The 21,787-nt window shown below is 38.0% G+C and overlaps 2 protein-coding genes and 2 non-coding genes across 6 annotated transcripts; 1 reads left to right on the plus strand and 3 right to left on the minus strand.

Annotated features, from left to right (window-relative positions):
- Positions 1–227: 227 nt before the first annotated feature.
- Positions 228–324, plus strand: LOC118344322. The gene has a single exon (XR_004798095.1). It is a non-coding gene; the product is annotated as a small nucleolar RNA Z101 (small nucleolar RNA).
- A 1,875-nt stretch (positions 325–2,199) lies between these two features.
- Positions 2,200–5,813, minus strand: LOC108992827 (senescence-associated carboxylesterase 101). 3 transcript variants are annotated; one of them, XM_035691688.1, is made up of 4 exons: positions 5,406–5,813; positions 4,868–5,234; positions 3,435–3,983; positions 2,200–3,164 (listed from the first exon to the last, which is right to left on the minus strand). In XM_035691688.1, the coding sequence occupies exons 1-4, from the start codon at positions 5,420–5,422 to the stop codon at positions 2,292–2,294; spliced, it is 1,806 nt and encodes a 601-aa protein (XP_035547581.1). In that variant the 5' UTR covers positions 5,423–5,813; the 3' UTR covers positions 2,200–2,291. The 3 variants fall into 3 exon arrangements, with proteins under 3 accessions (XP_035547581.1, XP_035547575.1, XP_035547573.1); XM_035691682.1 differs by having other exon boundaries at positions 2,200–3,167; XM_035691680.1 differs by having other exon boundaries at positions 2,200–3,176.
- Positions 5,814–6,451: 638 nt separating this feature from the next.
- On the minus strand, positions 6,452–21,500 carry LOC108992871 (GPI ethanolamine phosphate transferase 1). The gene is made up of 18 exons (XM_035683658.1): positions 21,115–21,500; positions 20,532–20,723; positions 20,267–20,422; positions 19,807–20,100; positions 19,182–19,399; positions 19,006–19,080; positions 18,664–18,730; positions 17,939–18,264; positions 17,502–17,735; positions 17,221–17,408; positions 16,203–16,341; positions 15,997–16,105; positions 14,903–15,005; positions 14,603–14,792; positions 8,367–8,465; positions 8,224–8,282; positions 7,612–7,717; positions 6,452–6,988 (listed from the first exon to the last, which is right to left on the minus strand). The coding sequence occupies exons 1-18, from the start codon at positions 21,356–21,358 to the stop codon at positions 6,824–6,826; spliced, it is 2,964 nt and encodes a 987-aa protein (XP_035539551.1). The 5' UTR covers positions 21,359–21,500; the 3' UTR covers positions 6,452–6,823.
- Positions 7,947–8,103, minus strand: LOC118344464. The gene has a single exon (XR_004798251.1). It is a non-coding gene; the product is annotated as a U1 spliceosomal RNA (small nuclear RNA).
- Positions 21,501–21,787: the final 287 nt, after the last annotated feature.

Genomic DNA, 21,787 nt, shown 5'->3' on the forward strand with positions numbered 1-21,787 from the left:
TGGCTGAGCAGTTGAATCACATACAATTTTATTTTATTTCATAAATCAATTTTAAAATGGATAAAGTTAAATAATTTCCAACCTATTTTACAATCAACCAATGCAAGCATGCCACTTCATCAAAAATGAATTTTAATTTTACAAAAGTACCCTCCATTTAATATAGAGTTATAAAATAGTTGTAAGTTGACCATTTTCCTAAATTTTGATTCAATAATTTTTTCTTATACTGGTATTTTAAGATTTAGTTCTGCTTAAAAATAGTTAAATTGCATCTGAGATCTTTCATTGATGCTTTATCACCTTAGAGAACTGGTTCCATCTTTTAATTTGGGTTTTCCTCTTGCATAGTTTCCGTGTACAATAGATGCACCTTTGCGTTTATTAATAAAATCTCTATTACTTACAAAAAAAAAATGATATCCATTATTTATTACAATTATATGCAGGGAATCAAACAATAATTTGAAAAATGACATGCATAATAAAACCTTCAACTAAATTTGATACGTCTAACTTGTCTAACACATCACATACAATAAAAGGCTACTTATCAAGTAGGAAGCTTTTTAAATAACATTGGCCAACAGAGGCTTAAATTTCTACTGGATTATCTGGGACCAAAAAAGAGGTAAAAAGTTTGAAGAAAAAATGTGAAGGAAGTGATGAAACAAAACAAAATTTTGAAGCAGATCATATCTCACAAATTATGGACAGAGCCATTTTTATAATTCGTGTATGACCACCATGCTAAAGAAAATGTGAATGTTATCCAGATGTTGATCTCACCTATAAATAAGGTCTTCCTTGTAAAGCCTAACAAAAGCCTCAGTCATAGCCTTTGATCTTTTCTCATCCATTGTAAAGCACTGAAAAGTAGGAAAAAGTAGTAGATCACAGACTAAGATCAAACAAACATCAAATCTGCTCATTTCAGATGTTATCAACAACCCAAAAATCAGTGGCAAACATACAACATCAACAACACAAAAACCCCACAAAATAGAGATTAAACAAAGATAAAATCGGCTCATTTTAGATGTTATCACAACCAAAAATCAATGGCATACATAAAACATCAACTCAAAAACCCCACAAAACACAGAGCAAACAACCAAAAGAGAAAAATAAAAACTCTTTTCTTTAATTTCTTACCCTTCTAAGATGACATACGGTGGCTCTCGGCAGCTACAATACCAGAGGAGGACTGAAGCCATGCGGAAATGATGAAGCTGAAGAAGCCGTACGGAAATGGTAAACTCAAGGGAGATTATTTGTTACATGGTGCCGAAGTTGATGACTTAACACAGTTCCGGAGTGATACGGGGCGGGTAGAGGATGAGGGCGACGAAAGGACATGAGCTAGGGGAGTGGAGGAGAGAACGCGGGAGAAATCCTTCTGAAGAAGTGAAGAAAAATGCGAACGCAGGGGGGAGGGAGAAATTGAAATGCCCTTATGGACGAAACGCAAGTTTTCCCTTTTCTTAAAAAAAATTGCAAAATAAAGAAAAAAAAAATTCCACATCGGCTGGAGTGCAGATGTTGGGTGAACAGTGGATGGTTGTATAGTATAACTCATATATATACACATATATATATGTACAGAAATCCATAAAAATTATTCTTGATAGCTACAAATAGATCCTAGAAAATGATGCCTTTTTCCATTAAAATGTTTAATACGAACTTATTTGATTTTTTCTCTTTCGATCGAACTTTTGAAAGGATAGATTCAAGGAAATGCAATCACATGGAATAGACTGCATGCGGTCGATTGTATTGATTTTGCTGGTAGTTGACTTACATTGTCTAGTAGTTGCCGTACAATGGCAACGGACGATAATTACAGTATGGATGGCAACGACAACGTGGAAATTATTAATAATGAATATGGATGGCAACGAACGATAATTACAATATGGATGACAACGACAACGTGGAAATTATTAATAATGGTGGCACGATAATAACAATTTTGATAGAATCTTCTTATAATTATAATCTCCATGAAATTCAAATTTGCGGGTTTAATGCTTAACGAAGATTTCAAATAATTGTTGAAATGACTCCCTAGTTTATTAATTCCAAAAAATTAAAGAAAATTATTAGCATTATGAATGGTATAGAAATTCGAACTTAATTGTAAAATAATTAAAGTATTATTTGATAATTTATTTTACTTATCAAACACAGAAGACATTGGGAAAAGCCCCTTCACGCATTGTTGGGGAATGGCTTCGGAATCCCACACAAATTAAAAACCAAGTGCACATGGATGTCGAAAGCTTTGATTATTGCATACAAATTTCAGGGAACTCCAGAGAGCCAGTAGCATAATGGCTGTACCGGCGGGTTTTCATTAACTCGGTGAGTGGCGAACTGTAAAAAGTTCCCATAATACCTTTAGCTATAATTTCCTTGTACTCTTTCCACCATCCCATGAAGCTGCTCTTTGTTAAGAAAATCTCAGGCGATACTGCATAATTCCTGAGCAACCCCAATACATAGCCTTCAAATGCAATCAGGTTGGATTTATGTGGTCCCTCCAAGTCCACGATGCTCGACTCGCTGTTACGGATCAGCATTAATTTGCATGAAATGCGAGCCTCCTCGACGTGTGCCCAGAAGCAAGAATCCTCGGTCAGATTAGCCTCCACGTTTTTCTTCTTGGAATTAATATTTGCATTGCTTGCAGGTCTCCCATCGTCATTCAGCAGCCATTGGTCCAATAGTTTGTAATGTTTGGGCCTTCCTTCTAAGTAGCCCGTGTGGCCATCTCTGTAGAATGCAGCAATTTCCAGAGGTTCTATCATCCTTCGGTAGTTGGTTCCTCCAAAGAGCCAGCGGGTACGAAAGGAGGCGCCTTCCTTCTGGGGCTTTTTGTCTACTTCATCAACTAATTTCTCCCAGTACCACGTGAGGGTTTTCTTATACTTCTCAACATCTTGATCACTTGTGAAGCTTTGATTCTTATAGCTGTCATAATATCCAATTCCACTATCTTTTGAAGTCTTCTTATACCATTCCAGCTGGGCCATGTTTATTTTCATGTCATTCAGCTCCTTGGACGGATCAAAAACCTGTGTCTTCTGTATCATCAATGTGAATTCCCGTCTTACTGCCTTTGAAATCAGAGCTTTGATGTCGATATTCTGCCGTGGTTGCTGCTGCAACGGCTTTAAATGAGTTGAGTTGAACCAGAAGTGCGGTTTAATTTGTAAGATCTCAAATTTAAGACAAATCAAGGTCTTAATATATAAAATGCTTGTGATTTTCAGCTAGTAAGAAGCATTGCACGTTTTGGTTCGACTCAATTAGGTATGTGCACATATCATGACATATACATGTATGAGTCAAAAAAGCATTGCATGCAGTTACATATATTATTGTCCGGATTGAATTGAAAAAATTGAGCTAGCTACCAAAGGTCGCACCTGTCCGAGTCCGGTTGCTAATACTTGCACAGTAATGCCTGCCCGTAATGGTTGCGAAATAGATACATCCAACAAGCTTGTGTCCTTGCAAATTACCTTAAGCTGGAGCTGTTCGACAACTGGCTTATAGTCAACAAGGAAATGCGGCGAGACCTCTGAGTAGGTTGCCTTCAAAAACTCTAAAATGAACTCGGGGTCCTCAAAACAAGTAAAACCCAGTTCCGAACACAACATAAATGTGCCAAAAGGCTTGTATTCATTAGTTCGGGAAGCTGATTCAGTGGAAGGAGGATTGTGGGTTGAAGTTAAGACTCTGGGGAGTGGATCTTGGGCAGAAACTACATGCAGAAAGCAAGAGTTCCATACTGAGTATTGTAGTATAGCTTCTTTCAGGTCTTCATCACCAATAAGGGGTGAACCAAAAGTGACGCAAATTGGGCGTTTGGTTTTTGATAAATTGATTTCTGATAGCAGCCATAAGGTGAAGAGAGAGGCGACAGATCCTCCCAGGCCGTGTCCAGTGATAATTAATGGCTTGGAATCCGAAATCTGCATTGAGATATGAATCTTATACGACATTAAAAACAGGGCAATTGATCGTTCTTAATGTCATTTTACTCAACAAAAAGACAAAAAAATTATATATTCAAGTATACAAAGGCCTTAGGGAATTAGTATTGGATTCACTATCTTATTCTTTAAATTTTGACTAATATGTAACTTTTTCACCTTTAGCTAATCATTCAAAACTTGAAGTCTATATTGGATTAGTCATCACACTCTCTATAATAATAAAATATTATTATTTTTTATTATTTATATATTTTTATTAATTTTTATTTTATTTTCATAATCTTTAATAACCTCCAACAAATCATATTCATTTTTATTTTTACAATCTAACAATCTATAATATAATAATCTCATATGTATATAGATAGTAAAATCTCATATGAATAAAAATCTCATATCTATAAAATAATAATATTAAAAAATACTTTTAGACTTGCTATAGTTCTTTTTATATTTGAAAAAAATAATGAATTTACTGTAACTTATAGTTTGGATGAAAACAATTTAACTAATTCAATGTGAAACAAATATAGATGATGTTTGTTAAATTTAAAGATGAAAAAATATTTAACTAATCCAATACCAATGCCCTTAAAAGTACATTGCAGAGCTATCTTCCAAATCACTAAGTTCAATCATGTGCGTGGTGATAAGTACGGGTATCTGTAAGACTAGCACTGAAACGACACGAGGTAAAACGTAGCATAGCTTGGTAGTTACAGAGAACTAACTTTCAACGAAATGAAACGTTGTAGAGGGAGTTTGACTCATGCAGCTCGAGACATGGATCGCCGAGAAAAGTAAAACGCAAATAAATAAATAAAAGAGAGGAAATTTTCAGGACAGAGAGCCAGAGGTACCTCAGATCTCAAGAAAGGGAGAACTCCACGGAGAGACTTAAAACACTCAACAGCAAGTTTGTTAATGGAGAAACATGGGTTGGTTTTGGAGCAGAGGAATTCAAAGAGTGGAAGGGTATGTTTGAGAGCTGACGATGAAACAAAATCTGCTGCTCCTACTGCTTGAAGATGTTCTTTGGTACAAGGAGGCCAAGTAACAAAAGCAATGATGTTACAGTTTGGTCGCTTATCAATCTTGAATCTAACAAGGAAATCCGAGGATGGCGCGTTGTTCATTTCTCTGTAAAGTGCAGAAATTACATCCCATGAATCGCTCAGGACACCAGAGGTCACAGCCAAATTTCCTAATTCTGACCCACTGCTGAATCTGGTTCCAAGAATCAAAGGGAAAAAATAATAGTCAAGAAATGTAAATCTGTAACAAATTTTGAGTAAGAGATGTCTTGGTCGAAAAACAACATGAAGAAGGAACAGAAACAAAACCAACAAAGAAAAGGAAAAAAAGCAAAAGAACTGCAGTACTGAATTTTTAACTTACAATGGAGATTGGCTCATCCTCTACTGCCTTGTTAGATGTGCTATCGCAAGCAGCAATACTGATTTGGCTTTATAGAAAAAAGAATCGATACCAAGCTTAGCCGAGAGAAAAAAGAATATATCAATCTGACTTTGCAGCTTAGCCAGTAACTTCGACGAAACTTAAGATTTAAGAAATGGACAATAGCTACTGAGTCAAACATAGGAAAATAATAGGAAATTAAGGACCAGACGACCAGCAGAGCAAGTCAATATAACTTATAAGTAATTACAGAGACATGCATGGGTAGTTGGGCAGTAAATTCATAACCGGAAAATACTATATATATGGAACTGATCTACGGAATTCTACATAATCTTACACCCACATTATATGATAGGAATATGATAATGAGGAGCCAGCTAATATATACACACACACACACACACACACATATATATATATATATGTACAGAAATCCATAAAAATTATTCTTGATAGCTACAAATAGATCCTTGAAAATGATGCCTTTTTCCATTAAAATGTTTAATACGAACTTATTTGATTTTTTCTCTTTCGAACTTTTGAAAGGATAGATTCAAGGAAATGCAATCACATGGAGTAGACTGCATGCTGTCGATTGTATTGATTTTGCTGGTAGGTAGTTGACTGACATTGTCTAGTAGTTGCCGTGGGACTTGGGGGAGTAACAATGGCAACGGACGATAATTACAATATGGATGGCAACGACAACGTGGAAATTATTAATAATGATGGCACGATAATAACAATTTTGATAGAATCTTCTTATAATTATAATCTTCATGAAATTCAAATTTGCGGGTTTAATGCTTAATGAAGATTCCAAATAATTGTTGAAATGACTCTTGTTTATACTAAGTAGCATGTGGCACATTTATCACCATTAGATGATAAAAAAGCATGCAATAAATAATTATTTAATAGTAATAAATGTGTCACATCTTACTTAATGTGATGAAAGTAAGATGGTAGTATGGTGTATAGAATTTTTCATATATATTAAAACTGTAACTAAGCAGACCATAACTGTTCAATGATATCCGTACACATTATAGCTTGCAAATATCAATAAGCTAGGAAAGTCTTCCGTAAATATGCAAAAGATACAGCCATGATTGCAAAATGAATGGGGGACATCTGAAAAATCCCATTGGTACAATGTTCTTGCACAACGACATAAATAGCTGGCAAATAATTCTACAAAAACGTGAACCTGGCGTTTCAGGTAAAAGACAAAGACATAAAAGCACTTGTACCACGCATGCATGCATTCACAACGATGTGGGATGAGAAGCCGCTCTTAAATATCCAGGAAAGCCGCTGTAGGAACGAAAACGCTAATCTTCAAGGAAAGCAGACGGCCAATGCTGATACCGAATCTCCCAATTTGATTTGGCTCACATCGCTTTATGAGAAGTTGCCAGTGCTGAATTACACTGGATATCTTTTGTGTATATATTTGTGAGTGCAAAGAGTAACAGCACAAAAACAACTTGGGCACTCATGATTCCGAAATGGCTGATGCTGTTCCCAATTTCCATCCAACTTCCTGTGTTCCGAACCTGATATACTTCACAAAGTCAGTAGGACCACCCCCCAATGATTCCATACATTTTACATTGTCTCGACCTCAAACTCTAGTCACAATTTCCCATTACTTTACTTTCGTCTGACAAACAGACAATATAAAACTATCCACTAAGTCATTTTTTTTATCAATAAAGTCATAATTTCTTACCATTCAAGAAAAACTGGACAATTTAGTCAGTCAAGTCAATGGAAGCAGGGAGCTTTGGGTTTGGTGGGACTCAAAAATGAATGATTAACCTGACATTAATCTGGATAGGTCTAAAAATTCCAACTAGGTAAGTTTCTTTTAGTTCACGGGCATAACTTGGCCCAGCAAGACATTAACACCAATAAAAAAGTTCCCAAGCTGGACCAGAAAAAAATTCCAGGCCCATCAATGACATGTATTTGCAAGACAAGCACATGATCAATAAATAATGAATACAGTGACTAAAAGCTCCTAACCACAAATGTGAGTTTCATATTTTCACTTGAGTACTGAAAATATTTGTACTGTATTATACCGAGCAACAAAAAGAAGAGTCATTTTATGTGATGGGAAAGAAATGAGGACCAATTAAAACAAAGGGCCAGGTGAAGAAAATAATGCTCTTACCAGGAAGAAGAAGTGAATGGTCATTACATCTGAAAATATTATAACAAGAAAATAGCATCCCAAACGTGGAAGTCGGTGTAGTTTGGTTATTGCACTGAATGAACATCTGCAATTCAAACCAAAACAAGCAATATAAGAACTGCAGATTTAATGTTGTGCTGGAAGCTATAGCAATCGATACAAGTTTTGGCTATCTGGACACATACTTCCTAATTCTCACTGATGATAGTGAAAAAATGAATATGATTGTACGCAAAAAAGAAAGAACGAAACAGACCCTCAATATTTTCATTTTAGAGTTGTTTTCCTTTTTATTCCTTTTTTTTTTTTTTTAAAAAAAGTTAAATTTTAGGCCCACACTGCCACAAATTATGATGTAGGCTCTCCCACTTGGAGAGACCTTAGGCGGGCACCCCTCCTATGTGCAATGGAGGTCACCAACCTAGGCCATTGGCCTTCTTGATCACCTATTGACCCCGTCCAGGTAAATCTTAATTTGTTCTCCTTTTTGACATGCCATTGCAACCGGAAAATAACTTTTCAAAGTGAAAAATTTATGTGATCATTTTTTCATTAGAAATAGAACAACAAAAATACATTTATTTCACTCACATGACGAGCATGAATGGTATAAATAGCTTGAATATAAGTAGGGCTGCCATCAGAAACGGCTGCATTTAAAAGTAAACTATATCAGCTCAGTAACAGATTTCTAATAAGAAAGTGATACACATCAAAGGAAAATCTTTACTTACACTGAAGACCGTAATGAATCGATAGACAGAGGAAATCTCAAAGCTAGCAATACTTGCAAAATTTCCCGTTCCAAAGAAGGCAACGTTGAATAAAATCATCTAAAAAGAAAGCAAAAAAGTCAAAAGAGACACATGTCAATATCATGACCATTTTGATTGTGATACAGCTCTATACAATGCAAATCAATATATTTCTTGAAATCGGGAGGATTACGAAAAATCTAAGTTCAACGTACTGCTGTACAGTAAATCAGCTTAAATATCAGCATTCACAGAATTTCAAGCAGAGCCATTGATTTCATTATCTGGGAGTAGCCAGAAGAAGGGAAGACATACATAGTTGCCTAGATTTCTTTGCATCTCTGTCTCTAGATTCTCTGTAACTTACAAAGCTGTGCCGTTGAATTTTTTTTTTATATGTAAGAGATAAATTTTATTAATATGAATGAAATAGGCCTAAACCATGTATACAAGAAGTATACCACAGAACACCTAAATACATTCTAAGAGCGATGAACTAAAGACGAGAAGTCATGAATATTATCTCCAACTAAAACAATAGCAGAAAACCAAAGCAATAAGGTATTTAGAAAGAAATTCTTCAGCTCCACCACTGTGCGTTCCTTGTCTTCAAAACAACGCGCATTCCTTTCCATCCAAATGCACCACATGATACATAACAGAATCATCTTCCATACTGCTGCCACTTGACGACAGCCCTGCAATTTTCTCCAACAGCCCATCAAATCCACCACCCTCATAGGCATTACCCAAGCAACACCAACCCTCCGAAAGATCTCATCCCACAACACCCTTGTTACGTCACAATATAGTAAGAGATGATCCACTGATTCTCCATTCCTTTTGCACATGTAGCACCAATCCATCACAACACATCCTCTCTTCCTCAAATTGTCTGTGGTCAAGATCTTCCCAAGGACGGCGTTCCAAACAAAGAAAGCAACTTTGGAAGGCACACGAGATCTCCAAATGTTCTTCCAAGGAAATGGAGTACGGTCCTGTGTTATCAAAAGGTTATAATACACCTTAACAGTACATAACTTATGATCCTTAGACATCCACTTCAAGCTATCATGTTGTGCCCTAGTAGTCCCCGAGGAATGTAATAGGTTGAAAAAGTCAGTAACCATATCTAGTTCCCAATCGTGAAAATCCCTATTAAACAATTAAACAGAATATTCCACTTATGCGAACCATGAGAAAATAACCGCACATCAACCACTGAAACCTCCCTATTAGCTGCAATACAATATAAAGCCGGAAAAACCCTTTCCAAAGTCTGATCTCCACACCACACATCCCGCCAAAAACGGATTCGGTTACCCTCACCGGCTACAAAGCAAATATGATTTTCAAAACATATCCACCCCTTCCTTATATACTTCCATAACCCCACTCCATACCCCCCTCACTTCATTGGAACACCATCCGCCGCATGCAACACCATATCTCGCGTCTATAGTTTCCTTCCACAATGCTCCCCCCTCTCGATGATATCTCCAAAGTCATTTCCCCAATTAGGGGTGGGCAGCGGGGGCCCGCCCCCCGCTATCCCGCCCCAGTCTGCCCCGACCCGCATGAAGGACCGATAGCGGGGGCGGGCTGACCCCAGCGGGGCCCCGCCCCGCACCCCGCTCCGCACAGTCCCAAAAATAAAAATAAAAAATTATTTTTTATATTTATATAAATATAGATTGTATATAAATATATACAATTTGTTAAAAACTTGAATTCAAGTTAATGGATAGCCTCTGTTAAGTCCCACATTGCTTAAGAATGACTATTGTATTGCCTTGGCCTCCTATATAAAGGTTGGCTTAGGAAGCCAAAGTAATCTAAAATAAAACTCTAATGAGTTTATATTTTTTTGAATAAAATTTATAATTATATTATATTATAATTTGGGTCTAAAAAAAAAATTAGACCCAAAAAAAATTATAGATTCAGTGAATTACTGGATTGAGCGGGGTGCGGTTTCAACCCCACCCCCCGCTACCGGGGCAGGGGGCCCCGCCCCTGCCTCTCGGGGGCGGGGTGCGGGGTTGAAACCGCACCCCCCCCGCATGGTGCGGGGTGGGGGGCGGGGAGGGGGTGCCCCGACCGGTACCATTTCAAATTTGCTAAGGTTCACCTTAAGCCCTGACACTACTTCGAAACAAAGTAACAATGCTCGTAGATTTTGGACCTGACTGTTATCCGCTTTATAGAATACCAGAGTGTCATCTGAAAAAAGAATATGTGAGATGATAAATGGGCCACCAGAGCCATTTCCCACCTTAAAACCCCATAAAAAAACCCTCATCAACAGTAGCCTGCACCATCCTACTCAATGCCTCCACAACGATAACAAATAGAAGAGGAAATAACGGATCTCCCTGTCGCAAACCCCTTGAGCTATCAAAAAAACCAACAGGAGTACCATTAACTAAAACTGAGAATCGGGCAGTTGAAATACAATGACTCATCTAAGAAATCCACCTATTTCCAAAGCCATACCTCTCAAGCAGATACAAGAGGAATTCTCAATTCACATGATCATAAGCGTTCTCCATGTCCAGCTTGTAGAGCATACATGGGCTTCCCTCCCGCTATCTAGCATCGAGGCTCTCATTTGCTATGAGCACCGAATCAAGAATATGTCTCCCATGAATAAAAGCATTCTGAGGCTTGGATATAATATTTTTCAACACTGGACTAAGCCGGTTAGCAAGAACCTTCGAAATAATCTTATAAGTACTACTAACCAAACTTATTGGACAAAAATCCTCAATAATTGAAGCCCCATGTTTCTTGAGGATGAGGGCAATAAATGTCGCATTAAGGGATTTTTCAAACTTCTGAAAAGCATGGAATTCACTGAACACTTGCAAAACATCACCTTTCACAACATCCCAACAAGTTTGGAAGAAACCCATGAGAAACCATCCGGGCTTGGCGCTTTATCCTTGGCCATACCAATGATGACCTTGAAAATCTCTTCTTCATCGAACGGTCTCTCCAAAACACTCACATATTGCGGATCAATTGCTTCAAAAGACAAAGCATCAAGCTTTGGCCTCCAATTTGCCGATTCGGTGTGAAGAGTCTCATAATAATGTACAATATGATTTTTTAATTCTGGAGGAGAGGATAACACCTGAGTACTAGAATGAAGCGACTCAATAGCATTGTTTCGACGATGTGAATTAGCCACTTTGTGAAAGAATTTTGTACACCTACTCTTTAAACCAAAGAGCCCTGAATTTTTGACGCCATGATATCTCATCTGACAACAAAACCGTCTCCAACTCTGCCACAATCGTGCCCTTCCTCACTAATACCTCCTCCGAGGCATCTCCCAATAATCCCTACCCTCTATCTCCAAAAATTCCTCCAACAAAGTAGACTTCTGATTGTCTGTGTGACCAAAAACTTCCAAGTTCCATTTTTTCAGATCTTGTTTTAGAGCCTTAAGCTTAACTGCTAAAATGAAACTTGCGTGCCACTAAACTGATAGGATGCCCACCAGGCACGCACCGTGTCTACAAACCCATTCGCTGTTAGCCACATGTTCTCAAACTTGAAGTACCGGCGGCCCCTATGAATGCCCCAACAATCTAGAAGAATGGAAAACTGATCTGAACTGACTCGAGCTAATCTTTTTTGACTTACTTCTAGATAGTGAGCTTCCCATGATAGAGAAGCAAGGAATCTATCCAACTTCGACCAAGCCCGACGGTTAGACCATGTGTACTCACCCCCCACCAAGGGAAGGTCCATAAGGTCCAGATCACAAATGAACTCAGAAAATTCCTCCACGGCCCTAGAATGCCGATGATGCCTTGAACGTTCACTAGGAAAGCGAGTAATGTTGAAATCACCTCCCATACACCACGGCACATCCCATAATGAGTATATACCGGCCAATTCCTCCCACAAAGTTCGCCTATCACAGTCCCTTAACACCCTACAAAAGCCCATTCTCATCCATCACTCACATTTTTTAATAAAATCGAAACAGAGAACTCACCAACACACTCCTCGATCGCCTCAACCACTCTTTTATCACACATTAATAAAACACCACCTGAGGCTCCCAATGAAGCCAAATAAGACCAACCCACATGCGAGCATCCCCATAGGCTGCGCACAATATTTCTATCTAATTGACGCAACTTTGTTTCTTGTAGACATACCACATCACCCTTCCACATCCTCAATAAGGTTTTGATACGAAGACGTTTATTACTATCATTGAGTCCCCGTATATACTAAGATAAAATCTTAGGCTTCATAAAAAGCTTAACTTGCCCCTTCCTTTCGATCTATCCCTTCCACTACTCCTTTCCTTAACATCATAATTGATGGAACATGTTAAACGATTAAGTTCTCTATCCTGTTTTGTGGCTGATTTCGAATGGCTAGCTTCAATAGCCACTACCAGAGCCATAAATTGCTCTTCATAACCTCCAAAAGAAATCCCAAAAATATCTTGAAGCTCCTCTACCTTCTTAAAAATCCAATTAGACGAGCAACTCCCATAGTTAGAATTGGGAGGAAGTATACAAAGAGGAGTAGCTGCCCCTTCCTCGCCTACACTGTCCTTGGGAAGCAAAGACAGTTCCGAGCCCCCCACAAAAATTTGTTCATTACTTGTAACCACATTTCCAAAGAAAATATCTACCCCTGATTTATGCCCATGACAAACATCCATTTCCAGTTCCGAGCTCCCCACATTTATCAGAACCTCCAGACTCGATGACCCAAAATCTGGCAAAGCAGGTTGCACCGGCACAGCATCTTGGGCTAGGACCTCCACACACGGCTTAGTCTGGCCACTCCTCAGCCCCACCTCAAGAGACGGCAACGGTACAACCTCACTCAAGGTCTCCACCGCGATTGGCTCCATCGCAAACTCTCCAGCCCCTCCCATCAAAATAACTCAACCGGCACACCAAGGTGGTCAACGGAGGCCGGCGAAATTTTCTACGCCGGTGGTGGTGCTGGCAGACTATGTATCAGCTCCACAGGAACCTGTCTCGGTTCCTGGCTCGATATTTCAGTGGGGGCCCGAGTTAAGACCCTCCAGGCCTTTGTTTCGCCTGCGCCCCGGCCCAACCTTGGGCCCCACGTACCCGAGTTATATGGCCCATTCTTATGGCCCGTTACTCGGCCCAGATCAGATTTCATCTCTGCCGTTGAATTATTCACACAATAAGCATAAAAAACAGGTTACTAAAACCCCAATCTTATCATTGGTAATCGCACACCAATCATTGCAAACCCTATCACTATTACAAGAGAATAACTTCAAACCAAATGTGGTGTAAAGAGAGAGTTTAGACCCTCCAATAGCCGGACAACACATCATCTTTCAGAGAATATTACAATAAGACCTGTTTGAGGTGATTTTCCCATGCAATCCCGTCTCTCTCTCCGCACCCCTCAGTCTCCCTCCCCTCAATCCATCCCAGCCTTAAGCAAATAATTATGCAAATGGGTCCACCCCACAAACCTTAGAAACCCACCAATTTGCACAAAACCAAAACCCACTTCACCCATGGCCACATTATCCATTTCCTGGCACCTAGCTGCCTTAAGTTTCTTCATTTTGTTCTTCGAATCATTGGCTACAGACCCAGCTTCTTCTTTCTCATTCACACGGTTTGAGAATGATTCCAAAATCGAGTCCTTACATTGATCAATGTAAGTTGTATATTTGTGGAAGATAAATACTGCTCCTGGTCAGCATTCTTGAGAGGAGAGAGACTGGGGGCGCGGCTTGAGGAGAGAGAGCGCACAAAGAGAGAGGGGAGGAGAGAAAGAGGGAGGATTGTATGGGCGGTTTTATTGTAATCTTCTTAGAATGATGACGTGTTGTCCAACCATTGGAGGGTGTAAATTCTATCTTTACACCACATCCTGTTCCTAGCCTCTCTCCTATTACAAATCTATAAAGTCAATGTCTGAGCAAATCTCCACCAACATTACTTCATGAAAGGATGAATATAAAATAGCCACCAAACAAGAAAACTACTTAAAACGGGAAAAAAAAACGTAAGGCTGATATTGTTCCGAAATTACTTGGTGACCATAAGGGAAAGAACAAATATTTGAAAAACATCTAATCAACCTCACTATACTGAGAATTAATCCAAACTAGACATATTTACATATGGTCAAAATTGATTAAGATGTATAAATGAAACTATAACAAGAAAAAGGATGTGACTTACAAAGATTAAAGGGATTCTCACATCAGACAGCTGCAAGCATCTCTCATCAAGTTTAAAAATGACACTGTCATTCTCATTATTAGAGGAAGCTGAAGATTTCTTAACCTTACTAAAGTATAAAACTGTGTTTTCAAATATTATCCATGCCATTAGTACAAGAGCCAGAGCACCATAAAAGACAGCTTCATATCTGCAAAAGTTTGAAAAAGAGGAAAAAATGTAAAGAAAGAAAAAGAATAGCTGTTTTTTCATGAAGCTGTTAAATCAATACCACCACAGTTGCTTATAAACGAGATATACCCAATAGATAGAAGAAGGAACGTGGGTGCAAAACCTAGAAATATAGAAGTAAGCCGGGACAAGAGGCCATTTGCTGAAAATAACGGGAGAACCATCGAAAAACCTATTATACAAAAACTAACAAGTGAATTGAGATAGATAGGTAATGTTCATTTGCATATGCTTCAAGTAGTGGAAACTCCGCAATGAGTGACATGAAGTGAAAATAGGAATGCACACATGTAGAATCAAGAAGCTTCCATGATCAAACACGAATATCGGTTCGGTTTTGTAATATAAGAAAGTTTTTTTTTTTTTTGATAAGTTGTAATATAATAAAATATTAAGTGCTGATAAAGAACAAAAACTCAGAAGATCTTTCAGATATTCAAATTAGCCAGTTACTGATGGTGGGTCTTTGATGGCATGCTCACACCATTTCTTAACCATGAGCCTAACCAATCTATGGGCTGTCAGCTGCAAATATGGAGACAGGCTAGGTACAACGTCTTTCAAAAGACAATTTCAAAATATAGGGACTATAATTTACAAAGTTTTATCCTCTATTATTACCGGGTTTAACAAAAAACTGATGTATTAGTTATGAACCATCATATTACCCTAGGCATTCCCTCATGCATAAAGTTCTGCAGACCCATTGTTTGAAGCTCTTTTCTGTTTTTCAACAAATACTTTCATGAAACTACATGTACTTTTTTTTTTTTTTTATAAGAGATAAATATTATTGATATGAATGAAATAGTCATAGCCCGTGTACACAGAAAGTATACAGAAGAACACCTAAATACATTCTAAGAAGGGAAACTACATGTACTAGCATCACTACCATGAATCTTTGGCTTATGGTAAGAAATAATCAATTGGTATAAACTTCATCCTTTCTCTGGGACTGGGACAGGTTTCTAAAACGATTAGCACACCATGCATGGCATGGGATGAGTTACATACAGTACAAGAGAACAATCACCATTATAGAAGAAAATCAGAACTCGAAAAGAATAAGAGTTAAAAGTTAGAGTTTGATGTTGTCTTCATGGAAAGCCCAGACAGCAGAAGTCAACATCAAACAAAGAAGGAAGAGTGCAAGAGTATACCAGCTATAGACCAATTTATCAGCTGGTGTAATGCAAGTAGTTCTTGCTTCTGTGTTCTATGAGATGTTGATAATGACACCATCACCAAAGATAAACCAACCAAAAGAGCCTGGTTGTCATTTGAAAAAAAGGAGTAATAATTCAATCTGTACAGCAACATATGTAGTTAATTGTAATCCAGTGAAAGGTAAAGCCAAGCTACGCACCTGTAACTGAAAGAGCATGGGAAACTTGGGTTTCTTTACTTCATGATTAGAGATACTTAGCCAATATTTCCCTTCAGCATGCAGATTTAGCCACCTCGCAACTATTCCTATCAAGATAATCATAGCTCCACTCACAATTCTGCAGAAGTTAATGTTAACACACATACAATGCAATCAGGATCACCCATATGTAACTGATAAACTTTGACCTCTGATAGCAAACATGCTATTATTTGTCATAATTGTGGATCTCATTAAGTAATCATTTCAATAACTGAATTCCTGTCTTAATTCTACACGAACAAAACATAAGATGGCAACCTGCACAGTTACTTACTGATGGAAAGCAATAATGGAAATTTCACATCTCAAATGCAAAGGGCAGTTTTTGTTAGTGGATTTAAAGCAATTCATAGCCCAAACAGTTATAGAGACACAAATGTACTCAAATATGCTCCAACACATATTCAACATATACAAATGAAATCAACTAATAGATGAGCCTTTTGCCATAAATAATTTCCTCTTGAGTGCTCTGATTACGAATAATTATCGTTCTACAAGTATTTTTACCCATTAAAAAGAGGATTAAATTTTATAAAAAATTTACACAATTATCGCAGGTGAAAGAAAAGTAGACTGATTTGAGTATTCACGAAGAACCATGGAAAATGAAAACATGACAGACATTTTATGAGCCATGACAAAGAATTAATGGTAAAATGATCACATAGATGAGAAGACACCTATCGATGTTAAGAAGTTTTAAAAGATGGTTAATCCGTCAATCAGCATATCCACCTTGTGTGTACAAAGCTTTGTCAGCCCTTAGCATGTCAATTGAAGAAATGCATTGTATCGAGGGTTTGCGTTCATGCTAACTAACAGTTAAAATTCCCTTCTTCTCAGTTCAAAAATTTAAAATCATTTCAAAAGTTCAAAACCATACCCTAAACATACACATTGCCTTCATCATATCCACACAATAGGAAATGTAAACACGAGGAAAGTGACTTACACTAATTGATTGTTATCTGGGATTTCTGCTGGCATCAATGTAAACACAGACAAAAACCAACATGCAATGCAAACAAAAATTGGAATGCCAGATCTCCATGGAATTGACTTATAAAGATAAAGAGAAGCTGCGACCCCAATGGTCAGGAAGCACCAAGTGTAGAGCTTCCTGTCAGTGAAACTATTCACCTGCACAAGGTACCAGAAAACATCGGTTGGAATGTAGGCTATTACGTCATCATGACTACAGCAGGACAACATATAATATATTGATATCCATACCAGGAATTCAAGAATGACCACTGACACAGCAGTAGTCACTAAAAGTTTGACGATGTAATTGAATTTTCTTCCATGTAAGTGCTTCCATAATGCTTTTATGAGCCAATATTCACTAACAATTTGTGTCCAGAGAAATACTGTCATTGTAGCATAGGCATGATAAAGAGGAGGAGAGTGCTCCAGAAACAGTAAAACAGAAAGTAATCCCATAAGCATGCATCCAAATAGGTATACCTGCCAAGCAAATGAGGCATATTAGACATAAAATGCATAGTTAGCAAAAAAAACACGAGGTCAAATTTTTATTCCAGCCTGTTCTCTTTTCCTTTTCCTCCCACCTTTTTAAACTTCTTTGTTCTTTTTTTCATTTCACTTCTCCCTTCCTTCACTTTTAATGATCCTAATACATCTTGGAGGTTAAGTTATAGAGACATTACCTTTCTGGTATAGTTCCTCTGGTGAACCGCTTGCTCCTTTCTTAACATATTTCCTGGCAGTGAAGTATAAGATTGCAGGATGTGGAGAACAAGATAGATCATCCAACCAATATAACCAAGAGTAATTACAGTCATAAGCATCAGCCAATCATATGTTTGAAAATAATGAAGCCCTTGAAGTGCCAAGCTTCTGAGATTTTCCAGTAGCTTCATAGCAGCTTCATAGTCTCTAACAGAAATTAGATGCTCAATTTGATCCAGTATGGAGGAACAATTGGCTAATGGTTTGAAAGGCTTGAAATATAATGAATTCGACTGCTTTATATCTAAGCAAGTTAAGAAAACAAACATAAATCACACAGCTCATCCCCTACCACCTTTTCTTTCTATCGCCACCAGAATACCTAAGACTAAATTAGGAAGAAGACTTAATATAAACATTTTTCAAAGAAGCAATGCTGTGAAAGTATCATACAGGTATTACACAATGAGTTCAATTGGGAAGAAAATTAGTGCACAAAAATGAAAATCAGAAATAGAAACACAATGGGTTAAAGAGAAGACTTTTCTTATTCCAAACAAATATTTAAGAAAAAAACTTATTTCCATTAGCTCCTACAAAAATATTTATCTGCGAGGAACAGAAGTTATACTACTCAAAGCTTCAAGAAAGTGATATCCATTAAGGACTATATTACTTGACATTAAATTGATATATGGGATACATGACTTGCGAAGAAACTGGTTGAGAACCTGCTCTGTATTAGCTAACACAGCGTGAACTTCTTCCACCTGAAATTAAGATAAATGAAAATCTCCATCACTTATCTACCAATTTCAATTCAAGTTGGATTGATGCAAATAATCAACTAGAAGTTTTAAGAACCAAAATATTTCTGCCTGAAGATTATGGTGAACTATAAATTGTTACTCCTCTATTCATTTAACTGAGAAGGCCCAATTCAATTATCAATAATACAACGAGATGTTAAAAAGAAACTGAGATGCTTGTCGTTATTTATCGAGATAAGAGAAGTCAACTATTAATAAAAGCTTAATGAACATACCTCGATCATGTTAATGTAATCGAGGGGAAGACTTCCAACAGAGTTAACAGGACATGGCAAACCAATAAGAGTGGACTGAAACAAAATCCATCAAGGACATGGGATCAGTAAAATGGAGGATGTTTCAATGGATACAGGCTTGGAGAATAAAAAATTAAGGGAAAAAAATTTACAACCATAAGTGGTGCAATATCAGCTTGATTGACATCAACTCTTTCTATGCCATGAAGGCCCCATTCTGTAGGTGTTGGTGTGTCATGCATATGTTCATCTACAAAACGGAAACTGCAATGAGAATGGTTGGTGCTCGACATTGGCTTGGGATATTTAATACCAGCTCCCCATGCAACAAGTGGTGTATCAGTGTTTGAAGGATGCCCATCTCCATGGCTTCCTATCAATAAAATCGCAATTGTGTCAGGATCAGATTTCAAAGCAAGTTGAAGTATCAGGGAAAAAATGATTTCGGGATAACAAATAGAAAAGTTAGCCCGAAGGAAACCAAATAGAGACATCTTAACAAACGGACTCTACAACAACATATGTAAAAAACAGATAATGTTTACTAGCATCCATATTCAAGGCCAAGAAGTAGTCAGGTATGCATGTAAACATGAAGCATTTTGATGCTATTTCTTTGGTGCTACAAACTTTTAACCAATTAAGGATGCCTTCGACAAAGTGAAAACCTTAAGGAGGTATCAGAAGACGGCTTGCTTATATTAAAGTATCACCATCAAGTGACTGTAAAGCAAAAGAGTTTTAGAAAAAAAAAAAAATGAAGTTAATGGAAGTTTCAACCTTTGTCGCTCATTCCATGATCAGCTGTAAATATATATGCTGTACTGTTGTCCTTGTAATAATCTTCAATCAGATGGTACACCCTTTCGGCAATACTGTCAACAACCTTTACATTATTGAGATAGATGGAGGAATAGGGCCTATGTGCATGACCATTCGAATCACAACCAAGTAGGTGCAGAAATACAACAAGATTATCCTGCAGGAGTAACTTCTCCAACTTTGAGTCTTCACTGGACCTATTCAAAAGGCTCTGAAATTGATCAAAAGACCACTCATCCAAAAAGGATGCATCTGCATTAACAATATTGAATTGATAATTCATGAATAAAAGTGTGAGTTATAGAAGTTAATTTCTAAAATGTAAATATAACTATCTTAGCCTTCCATTCCCTTCGAGCCTTTACTTATCATAACATTAATTAATAAAAATATTTGTGGTCAGAGATTGTATTTGAACCAGTTGCAAAGTCTTCAAACTCATGAGGATAGGCATTCCACGTGCTGTGTGGCACAGCACCACAGAAGATTGGAATAATGTCAGGGCTCCCGAAAGCAAATGTATGCCGGCTTCGGTTAAATACCGAATCAAATTCAACTGGATTAGCTTTCCATCCTGTGAACGGAATGGATTACCTTAGTGGCCGGACGGAATGCAACGAGAATAATGATAAAAGTGAAAGAAGCACAACGGTAACTTTGGCACAAGAAAATAGACAATCCACCTTTTGTAACAGCACTAGGATCCTCATAGAAACCAGCAATTATGGCAACATGTCCAGGCCTCGACTCAGTTGGAGGGCGTGCATGAGATACTCCCCAGCGACCTTGCCCTTTAATTATGGTTCTTAAAAATGGAGCTCTATAATGTCCTTCAGAATCCGGCTCAAAGAACTTGTCGGCACGCAAACCATCAGCTGCGTAAACATTTTTCCCAATTAAAACAAAGTTCCAAATTTTACAGCTTACTCAAATTTCTAGATAAGTCAGTCTTAACAACAAATGAATTCTATTAGAGAAACTTCTCACTTCCAACTCCGTCAATGATCTGTCAACAAGGACTCAAAAACCCAAATATTTATTTTTAAAAAAATGAAAAACCTTAGACCTCAAACGACTAATTTAAAGTTAACTAAAAAGAGTAAACTCAAAAAATGGATCTCTCCTATTAGTACTATACACAATACGAACCCAGCCCATTCCGTATCCAATGCCAAGTGAGTTTTCGCCAAAAGGACAAAATAGAGCAAAATACTGCAGCAAGACAATTCGACGAACATGTAGAGTGCGATTTTCCGTAGAACGTACCGACTAGCAGCACGAGGCGCTTGGCCGGGGCGCTGAAGCGTGGCGCGACGGGATCCATGCCGTGTACAATGGGAGTCTTGAAGTAGATATCGAAAATGCTCATCATGTAAACGGCGTGAAGAATGACACCTAGAACAACAAGCCATATCTCTCGCCGTTTCAGCCATTTTCTCCTTGTGGTGCTCACAAATGCATTTCTTCGTTCTACTTCTCTGTTGCCTAAGATCCCATCGCCACCTCTCATGTTTGCTGCTTCTTAGTTTGAGCTCCGTGTCCTATTTTTCTTCTATAGTCTGTAAAGAAAGAGAACGAACTGCGTCACACCTCCCTGCTCCGATGCGCATCGGAGAAAGTCGCTTCCTGGAAGTGGTACCTGAAAGAATAACGAATAACCAAATTCAACCCCTATTCTCTCTCTCTCTCTCTGCGCGCGCTCTATGGGCTGATATGACTTGTGGGCCGGTTGATTGGGCCTAGGGAATTAACATCTAGAAGACATGATGGGTCTCAGTTCATGGGCCTCTACTCTTCGAAATGATAGGAAAACGGGCTGATTCACGGACAATGAACGGTAATAAAAATGTGAGTGGCCCATGCATATGTCCATGAATCAGCCCGTAACTGCAGCATCGCTCTAATTTCTTGTTCATTAGAATCATCCGAATTTTCTTAC

The sequence above is a fragment of the Juglans regia genome, chromosome 1 (assembly GCF_001411555.2).
Source record: "Juglans regia cultivar Chandler chromosome 1, Walnut 2.0, whole genome shotgun sequence".
Classification (NCBI taxonomy): domain Eukaryota; kingdom Viridiplantae; phylum Streptophyta; class Magnoliopsida; order Fagales; family Juglandaceae; genus Juglans; species Juglans regia.